Source organism: Etheostoma spectabile, chromosome 18 (assembly GCF_008692095.1).
Source record: "Etheostoma spectabile isolate EspeVRDwgs_2016 chromosome 18, UIUC_Espe_1.0, whole genome shotgun sequence".
Taxonomy (NCBI): Eukaryota; Metazoa; Chordata; class Actinopteri; order Perciformes; family Percidae; genus Etheostoma; species Etheostoma spectabile.
In genome coordinates, this window is record NC_045750.1 from 21,690,616 (window position 1) to 21,701,557 (window position 10,942).

The 10,942-nt window shown below is 44.6% G+C and overlaps 1 protein-coding gene across 2 annotated transcripts in view; it reads right to left on the bottom strand.

Annotated features, from left to right (window-relative positions):
- Window positions 1-10,942, bottom strand: part of vsnl1a (visinin-like 1a) — a 55,081-nt gene that overhangs the window by 14,227 nt on the left and 29,912 nt on the right. For both annotated transcript variants that reach the window (XM_032542875.1, XM_032542876.1), the window contains one exon: window positions 4,119-4,334. In XM_032542875.1, coding sequence (XP_032398766.1) covers window positions 4,119-4,334 — 216 coding nt within the window. The remainder of the gene's footprint in view (window positions 1-4,118; window positions 4,335-10,942) is intronic.

The window sequence follows — 10,942 nt, forward strand, 5'->3', positions numbered from 1 at the left end:
ACCTCAAAATACAATTATGAACCTGAAAATGAGCAGAATATGAGTGCTTTAATGCTCTGCCTGACTATAATATGATCAACAAGATGGAGACAACGTGCCCCTAATTCCAGATTAGTCAGCTCTAAACATGCACTTCTGCCTTTTGATACTTGTTTTGTATATTTTGTGTTTATGAATAATTTGTGCCTTGCCCTGTAGGCTCAGCCCGCTGCTGTATAACCTTTTGCTAAGTACAAAAATAAAAAATAAATCATCTTGTGACTCAGCAGGTTAGAAAGCACACAAGGCATGTGGCAACCTATCATTTGCCCAACTGCTTATTTTCCAGTATACCAAACAACTCCTTTAAAAATAATGATATATACAGTAAATCAAAGCAGTGTTGCCAGTAAATGCCCTGATGCTCCGAAATTGAGGCAGTTTATCGCTCGACTGCAACGAGGCCGACAAAAGCAATTTAAAGAATCCAACATTCTTGGTCGCTGTGCCCTGAGAGACTGCTACAACACCACAGACTGGGATGTGCTGATCGACCCGCCTGGTTGAGGACCATGAGGGGATACACCTGTCTTACGGACACCTTAACTTTTGTGCAAGACTTTCTCCCCTAATCAAGAGCGGACCCGCTGTTACCCAACAACAGCCATCGGGTAACACAGAGAGTTCAGGCTTTTCCTCAACAGGAGAAGGCTGCCTTCATGAGCAGGGACAGGGAGGCCATGAAGGCAGCACAGCGGGAGGTGAAACACTGTGTGAGAGAAGCTAAGGACAGCTACAGGAGGAAGGTGGAGCTGAAGCTGAGGGAAAACAACATGAGGGAGGTCTGGGAAGGTGTGAGGACCATCACCAGGTCACAAACAAAAGACCAGAACTACAGGGGGACAATGGAGAGGGCCAAGGAGCTGAATAACTTTTTAACAGGTTTAACCAGCCCTTGCCCCCCCTACCCACCCTCACCAGCCATGTTCCCTCCCTCCACACACCTCCCCCCTGACACCACCACATCCCAGTCTACACACCTCCCCCCAGCACCACAATACCCCCCTCCTCCTCCTAATACAATCCCCGCCCCACATCACACAGACCAGGTCAGAGGACAGCTGAGGAAGCTCCGGCCCAGGAAAGCAGCAGGCCCGGATAAAGTGTGTCCGAGACTGCTGAAGACCTGCGCAGCAAACTGGGGGAGCCGCTCCAAAGGATCTTCAACCTTAGCCTGCAGCTAGGGAGAGTGCCCACTTTGGAAGACATCCTGCATCGTTCCAGTTCCCAAGAAGAACAGGCCCAGCGAGCTGAATGACTTCCGACCAGTGGCGCTCACTTCACACCTGATGAAGACGTTGGAGCGGCTCTTCTCAGCTCCTCAGACCCCAGGTACAGCACGCCCAGGACCTCCTGAGTTTGCGTACCAGCCAGATGTTGTGTGGAGGACGCCATCCTCTAACCTGTTACACCGGGTCCACTCCCATGGATAAGGGGAATGGCACAGTGAGGGTCCTCTTTTGGACTTCTCCAGTGCCTTTAATACCATCCGGCCCCCTATACTCCAGGACAAATTGATCAGGATGGGAGTGGACCCCTATCTGGTAGACGGATCAGAGACTACCTCACCGACAGGCCCCAGTACGTCAGGCTAAGGACATCATGTCTGACACTGTAGTCAGCAGCACTGGAGCCCCCCAGGGCACAGTGCTGGCCCCTCTTCTCTTCACCCTGTACACCTCGGACTTCTGTTACAACTCAGAGCTGTGTCACATACAGAAGTACGCAGATGACACAGCCATCGTTGGGTGTATCAGGGGTGACAGGGAGGAGGAGTATCGGAGTCTGGTGGGGGACTTTGCTCTCTGATGTCGCACTAACTGCCTACAGCTCAACACCTCTAAGACAAAGGAGCTGGTTGTTGATTTTGGGAGGTCCAGACCAAAACCGCGACCAGTCCTGTTGGAGGGAGTTGAGGTGGAGGCAGTCCAATCATACAATATCTCGGGCTGACTGGACAACAAAAAGCAGCCACCTATACAGGAGACACAGAGCCGGCTGTACTTCCTGAGGAGGCTGCGCTCCTTTAACATCTGCAGCAAACTGCTGTGGATGTTCTACCAGTCTGTGGTCACCAGTGTCCTCTTCTACACTGTGGTGTGCTGGGGGGCAGCATATCAAAGAAGGACACCCACAGACTTGGACAAACTGATCAGGCGGGCCGGCTCTGTGGTCGGCATGAAGCTGGACTCACTGGTGACGGTGGCAGAGAGGAGGACATGGACAAACTGCTGGACATTACTGAAAAGCCAGCCACCCCTGCACACCGTCTCAGCACCAAGGGAGCGCGTTCAGTGGAGGCTGCTCCTTCCCAAGTGCCGGACCAACAGACTCAAGGACTCCTTTGTCCCTCTGCCATTAGTCTATACAACTCCTCACTAGGGGGAGGAGGAAATAGGGCAGAGGACAATACTACATACATACTACAGCACACCTGGACTAAATCACATAGTCACTTTATCACTTTATCACTTAATACTGGACTCAACAGACACTTTATAATAATTTAGGTCTTTTGTTTGTTATTGACAAATGTTTATGTTGTTATTATATTATTATGTTATTTTGTTGTCTTTATACTGTCTTTTTTAATCTTTTTAATTTCTTTTTTCTTGCTAAAACTGCTGCTGGAATTTCAATTTCCTTACGGGAGTCATCCCAAAAGGATCAAAAGAGAAGTCTAAGGCTGAATCCCATTCCTTCCCCTTACCCCTACCCCTTGGCCCTTCCCCTACCTTTTGCGCGTTCACGCGGCACCTAGTGCCGGTCCAATACGTATTACGAGCTAGGGGTAGGGCATGGATCAAGGGCTGTATACCCCTACGGATCTAGTGTGGACGCGACCTCACTAGAAAACACACAGGCAGTGTGTGGCTGCTGCATCGACCAGAGAGACACATGAATGTAAGTACTTTCAGCTTTAAATAATTGATTAAAAAGTTACGACAGTCTTGTTTTGTGGTCTATGCAGTCCTGTACATGTGTACCCATGTTCCTAACTGAAACTTTTTAAAAATCGCTAGCTTGCAATGCTAACGCTAATCGCTAACGCTAATCGCTAACGCTAACGTTGAACAGTCCCACATATTTCTGCCTTGAATGGACTGTATAGATCGCATAGATTGTATAGCTAGATATATATTAACGGTCTATGATACATCGCTACGTGCTTAACATATACCGCCCTGTCTCACACAGGATGACACAGGAGGACACAGGAGGACACAGCAGCTGATCCAGGTTGGGGCTGCAAACGAGCAGACTTTCCTAATTCATATGTTCATGTTGTACCCATTCATTATTGCATTGGTAGCCTACTATTATTGTAATAATATTTAATTAATTCCTGTTCATTGTTCATGCACTTGTTATATTGTTGTTGGTTTTGATATGGGACACTGATGATATGTGAGGGGGGTTATGGCCAAAAGGCTCCAGACTGGTCTGGAATATCAGAGCAGCTAGCTACAACAGTGTAGTGTGGGTGTAGTTTGTTGTGGTCTTGTGTGTATTTTTTAGTTTTACATATGAGTGCCTTTTATTGTGTGCGACAGTTAGTTATGTTCTAATAGTTGACAATGGTTTGAACATTATTTTATGTAACGTTTTTGCCTGTTATGTTCAATTTATCACCAATAAAGACAGATTTTTGTCAACAAAATGTTTTGTGACACTCAATGACATTCAAAACGGGAAACTGAAACAGATATACCCACACCATGTATACAGGGTGTATATGTATGTAATGTACACATGATGCAGTGTATACACTTGTATTGCAAACAGACCTAAGTACTACACAGATAAGTACTCTGCACTACCAAAGTGAACCTAAATAACTAATAAATTATAAACACTGTTGTCCAAACCCACACAATCAACAGACCTAGACGGCATCTGGAGGTTTGTGATCAATACTGTATGGTGATGTCACCATGGTGTCCCAATTCATAGGGGTATGTTTTCACCCCTTACCCCTACCCCTTGGTTTCAAGGGCCAAGGGGTAGGGGTAGGGCCAAGGGGTAGGGGTAAGGGGAGAAGGGGAGGCAGCTAAGTCTAAGTCTAAGTCTAAGTCTACCTCGATGATCTCCAGCATCTCCACCCGTGTGATCTTGCCGTCTCCGTCCAGGTCGTACATGTTGAAGGCCCAGTTGAGCTTCTGCTCGAAGCTGCCTCGGGATGTGATGGACAGCGCGCAGATGAACTCTCTGAAGTCAATGGTGCCATCGCTGTTCTTGTCGAAGGTCCTGAAGGCGTGCTGGGCAAACTTAGACGCATCGCCGTACGGGAAGAACTGGGATTGGGAAAAAGAAAGGATGATGAGAATATAAACATCAGTGAAGTTGCAGGAAGATCAGGGGTCATTGTGTCTGGGGCTTAGCGCCGCCAAAGACGACTGTGATTGGTTTAAAGAAATGCCAATAAACCAGATTTTCTCCCATCCCGGGAGGCTGTGTGGATGAGCCAGACCCTCCTTTGCAGCGCTGTGGAGGAAGGTCTGGCAATGCGAGACTACCTCTTCCCTCACAAGTTCAAGTTGCAGTCCTTTCCTGCTGTGTCTGTATGCAGATCGGAAGTTTTTTAGTTTTATATCTCTTTATATTTTATATACAAACGGTTAAAAATGTTATCGGACACATACCTGATACATGGCCCTGTGGTTCTTGGCAGCCCAAATTCTCACTCTGATACTATCAAATTAAATTTAACTCATCATATTTAATTTTGGTGAACCGTTTGCTTTCATCTGGTGCCATCCTCGAGTCAAAAGTGTTTTTACTTATCTGCAAAACTAAGGACATTACTATCAGTGGTAAGATAGTGGTAATTATTAAATGTTAGCATGCTAACAAGCTAAACTAAGATGATGAACGTGGTAAACATTTAACTTTCGTAACATCTGAATTTTAGCACTGTCATTTTGAGCATGTTAGCATATGTGGTCTTAGTGAGATGGTATTTTAAATTCAAGTCAAGTTTATAAGATTTTGCCTCATGTATTCAAGATTCTTTTTATTGTCATTCAGCAAAACACAAAAAGCACAAAGCAAATAACAAGCATGGCTCCTTTAAAAAAAAAAAAGAACAGCAATAAATGATATACTTCTGATAAAAACCATACATTGTCCTACATTCTCCAAAACCAATACCAGGATTAAATTAGAGAATAGTACTGGAGAGTTAAGTTAATAAAATCAAGTTTAAACCATGTTACAACTATCAGAGAGTTACAGTGAAAAAGGTAAAGATAAAACAACATTTTTTGCCCTTTTGCACATGTAAAAGGATGTTGCAAAAATAGATTATTCTCAACCTTAATCTGTTTGTGTGCGATCAAAGTCTACACCCCTACGACTCTACTGTATATCATTAATTTAAATACTGTAGAGCAGCTCTGATCTCAGCATCGGCTCAAACTTAAAGCCATCCCCGTCATCGCTGCATGTTCTCAGGGTCAGAGGCTAACGCAGTAACTATGTAGATGACCAGCGAGCCCCTGCTTTAGCTACTCAGCTACTGCCCCTCGTGAACCCTGTGGGTGGCCGCAAAAAGCCGGGTGATTCAGTAGATGTCACCTTTCACTTGACCTCTGTGGTAAAAACTCTTAGCCGATGGGTAATTTAAGCCGAGCGAGGCTGCTTTCTGAGGACCTGTGGTTGGCAGTAACAGCTTTTATCAGGGAATTGGAACAAACTGGGAAAGATATTCTCTACTGTTATGTTATTTCAAGGGAAATGTCTTGTAGTTTATTGTGTGCAGTTTTGTTGCTGATCTCACTTAAAACTCACGGTTGCGTGTATATTAGTCTATCTCAACGACGGATGCTCTGGAACATTTTCTCTGTTGCACGACTAAAACAATTTTTTAGCATCCACATGTTCCACCAAAACAAGTTCCTTCCCGAGGCTATTTTGCAGCGGCACCGTTGCTTTGTCCGGCGCTTAGCGCCGCCCATGATGATTGGGATTGGTTTAAAGAAATGCCAATAAACCAGAGCATGTTTCTCTCCCATCCCGGAATGCTGTGTGGACTATATAGAACCTCCTCCGCAGTGCTGTGGAGGAATGCTAGGCTACATCTATTTAAACTATAAATTCAACATCTTTTACGTAAGACAGAAGAAAGAGGAGTCACTGAAAAAAGAGAGATGGTCTTGACCTTTGTGGTACCTCATATTCAGTGACTGCTGCAAGAATGTCGGCCATATTGTTGTAAAAGCTCACCAGCAACTCAGGAAATTTAAAGTGTCCACGGCTGGGATGCTCCACTTCTACAGGGCTGTGACAGAGAGCACTCTTACTGTTTTTCATCGCTGTGCGACGGATGATAAGTTGCACTGAACAGGATAGTTACGGCAGCGTCAAGAATAATTGAGCTGGACCTCCCTAAGATCTGTGACATTAACACCCGTCTACTCAAAACTGGACTGAAAATAATCAAAGATTCACCACACCCTGCGTATTCCTTTTTCAAACCTCTACCATCAGGCAGAAGGCTAGAAAGTAAAATCTGATCTTGATCCACCTATTTTTCAAATAGAGCTTACCCGCAGGCTGTGACTAGCATCCTTGCTCTGCTTACACAGCTACGTCCTCCCCCTCAGGGTCACTAAATGCACCAGCACTTTGTCTGATCTATTTGCTTACTTATCGTATTTGCACACTGGTGGCTACCCGTGTGTTTAAATTTACTGTTTTGTTTGTATGTCTAGTCCTTGTCCTATACTGTCTTGTATTGTCCTGTGTGAGCAAAATCACCAAAAAGAATTCCAGGTGGAAAATCCACTGACACCCTTTTCATGGGACTTGGTGGAAGGGTGTAGCATGGGCCAAGGGTCATCCCCTCATTTTGGAGTGAAACCCAGTGAGATAGGGCGTTTATGCTGCATTCATGAGGTGTTGGAATAATCGGAAAAATGTTCCAGACTTGGGAAATAAACACTGCATTATCATTATAAGATTATAAGGGCATGTCTTTACAGTGAGCTGCACTCTTCGGGTGCCCTTCTTGCTCATTATATTACAATTTAGCCACTACAATGAAGGCTTTTTACTGTTTCCTTCCTCATTGTTATTGTTTTTTCTTATATTTCACCTTCCTGTTTCTTATACCGGCGTTTCCCAGAACAGCAGTCCCGTTTTTGATCTACGATTGAATACACAGAGCAACCAGTCATCAATTTCTTTTCTAGATGCTGCTTGAACTGACAAATGCATGACTTTCAGGAGGAAGTCAGGTTTAATGAGCTTTTAAAAAAACGGTTTAAACCTACAAGAAGTTATTTTTGCTCCACTGCTGCAGTTTCACGCGGCAAGCAGTCAGAGGCACGTGTCCTTTTGTTTCAGGCGCTACGAGACTGTTCTACACTGTGTCCCTGTCCGTGTGCGCAGCAGACTCGTCTCATCACACAGACGAAGAAAAAAGATGAGGACGCCGACAGAGCCTCGCTTGAGAGTAACTGCCCCGACACGCACAAACTGTCTGGAAGTCACGACGGATGGTAGGGGGGCCAAAGCCATGAATCCTAATGGGAGAGGACACAATAACATTGAGAAAGAGAAGGAGGATAGATAGATAGATAGATAGATAGATAGATAGATAGATAGATAGATAGATAGATAGATAGATAGATAGATAGATAGATAGATAGATAGATAGATAGATAGACAGATAGATGCACTTTATGAATCCTAAATTAGTAAATTACTTTGTTGCAAGCAGCAAGTTACAGGGACATACCCACAGAGAAAATACAAGGTAACATATTCAAAATAATACGATAAAAACAAAAATATGATAGAAAAGAGAAAAATGTCAGAACAACTGCTGAAAAACATATACTTAGAGCTCATAAATAAGACAAGGTTAGACAGTGAGAGTCAGTTCAGGTTGCAAAACGGCAGCTCTGCAATAAGGTCCCACCCATGTAAATTCTGCTGCAGTAGCAAAGTGATCAGACTGCAGTGAGGAGTTAACAGACAGAACAGCATGAGGGAGGGAGACAGACAGAGAGGAAAAGAGCAAAGAGATGAGGAGGGACAGAAGAGTGAAAAGTAAAATGACAGAGGAAGTGTTAGAGGGAGTGTGACAGCCCCCCCACCCCCGATCCAGGTCCCTATCTGGCCTTCTGCTCAGGAGGAGCCAGACTGATCTGAGGCAGGGTGTCCCCCTCAGGACAGGGGGAGATGGCGTGAAGCTGCCAGGACGAACAGGACGGCGCCTGTCGCTTTCTGCACATATGCAACGTGGCTTTCAATCCTCCTGCCCCCATTTGGCCCAGCTCATCTACCCAGGGCCGGGAGGAGCAGGAGGGAGGCACGTGGACAGAGGGACGGAAACGACGAGGCACAGAAAAAGTTGAGGGAGAAAAGGTGTCAGGGAAGTGATGCAGGAGAGATGTTCATAACGGGAGGGAGGGGGAGAGAAAGCCACTGCGGCTCCTCAACAATCTGGCAAGTTATGAAACACTTTGTTATGTAAAAGCGGAGGGAAGAAAATGGGACACTGAGATGAGACTGCGAGACTCCTTATCTGGGTTTCTTTGGTTCATCTTATGTCTCGGCCACATGTAAAAACATTGTCAGACGCTGAATTAATAAGAGGATGAAAAAAACAGAATCTTCACTGGATAGCACACAATTACCATCCCAACCCAAATGAGCCGGTCTGGACTTGAAGCGGCTTTCTACGAATATTAGGCTGTTAACATTTTCATTAACTCATGTTTCTGTCCTGATTTGGCTCCCATTTGCCGTTATGGCTGTTTGGAGTCGGCCATCAAAGGACAGGCTGAATGCCAGACTGCTTCTGTCCACTCGGGGAAGAGCAAGGCAGACAGGCACAGCTGGCTTAATAAAGGCTAATGTCACAGTGTTTGTGTGTGTCAAAGAGTGTGTGGCGAGGCCTGTTCTGTCAAACAGATGGCCAACACCCAACCCTCACACACACACACACACACACACACACACACACACACACACACACACACACACACACGACCCAAAACATGGTGCTACTAAATGGAACAGTAAAGCCTTCATAATCAGACTGCAAGCTGGCACTGCTGCTGATCCAAAAACTAAAGGAGGGAAAGCCGGGAGGGGGCGGGGGTAGAAGTTGAGCGGATAGAAAAACGGGAAGTGGGAGGAAAGAGTGAGAGAAATAGCGTGAAATGGAAAGTCACACTTAAATGAAGGCCATTTCACAGTGACTGACTGCAAAGATCATAGGACAGATGAATAATGAGGCTCCGAAACACTGTGAAAACAGCATAACCTCGAACGAGAAGCTCATCAGTAACTAGCGACACGTGACTTGTTTGGTGCGACAAATAACTTCAGAGTTAGGTAACAGTAATGTTGGATCCAGATTTGTGTTAAGTTGCCAGCTCTTCAGATAACAGCTAAGCTCGACAGACATCTTGTAGCTTAAAAGCTTCCAGTGATGATGTCGCAAAGGGTCAGGGTTGGAATGCGACAAAGATCTGTTTGCTATATGCACATTCTGTTGCAGTTTAGGAAGCTGCAGACTGCATGTAACTGGATTACTGTTATTGTATCTATGTACAAAATAATAGTTAAAAAATGGTAAATATAAGCCTTTGAAAGTGTAAGTGATCTGAGGCCGCCTACAGTTGGCAGTGTTGGGATCTTTTCTGGCTCCGGGGAGCACCCTGATAGAGACACTGAGACACTGAGTCATAAAGCAATATGAATCAGATTTATATACTCTCTGGACCATTAACTACCATTTACTTTCACTCATTTATTCATTTGCTATTTAGTTATATATAGTCTCGCTTTGCCAGACGCGGAAGGTGACAGACATTGGCGAAAATACACGCATCAGGCGGAAGTCAAACATCAAGGGCGCTCAATGGTGTTTTTTTACCTCCGACGTCACCTTCCAAGCAGCCAAACAAACAAAACCATTGCCGCACTGCCTGGAAAGACATGTTGGGGCAAAAAACACCAAACACTGTCAAGGACATTGACTAAGTTATATATTAAGTCCCGAGAAAGACTGCGAGAAACGGTAGAAAGCTCTAGAACAAGCTAGTAAGTTGACCTTGAGTTTAAGCAAAAGATCAACTTTTAAGTTTCTCACTCAACTCCAAAGAGGGTCAAAAACAAGCTAATCATAGTTTTGGTGCCTTAATTTAAAGCAGAAATCAACAAATGCTTCATCGCAGTATTACGTTACATCATGAAAGAAATCATCCTTTTCAGTATGGGTTGATTTGGCAATATCTGTGGTTATCTGTGGTAAGGAAAACTGTGTTTTTAAAATACAAAACCTAGATTTCAAATAGAAAAAAATGACGTGTATTTTATTGGATCATTTCTAACAGGTGGCAGTGAATACGTCTTGAGTGGCTACTTTGTCATAAATGCAACGGAAAAAGAGCAACTTCTGTTCTGTTGACATAGCAGCCATGTGTCTACCGTTAGCCACACTGTGTGACTACACCACTGTCCATCATGAAAGTTGTTGTTTTTTACAGGAAGTATTACTGTGCTATTGTGTGTACCTTGATGCTAGCAATTAAAATGCATGTTTGCTAGAAAGATGACCACTTCTTCTTATTAAGCAAACGTCAAAAGACTATTTAATAGGAGCATTGCAGACTACTTTGTGGTAGCCCTGCTATCTTAGCTTTACTTAAAGGTATGATATGTAAGCATTTAAAGTTGGGAGAGAGAGAGAGAGAGAGAGAGAGGGACAGTGGGAGACAGCTGCAGCTGTTGAGCGAGCTAGAGACTAAATGAAGAGAGGGACCACCAAGCACAAATAAACACACTGGCATCTCCGCAGAATGTGTGTGTATGTGTGGATATGTGTGGATATGTGTGTATGTCTGTGTGTGTGTGTGTGTGTGTGTGTGTGTGTGTGTGTGTGTGT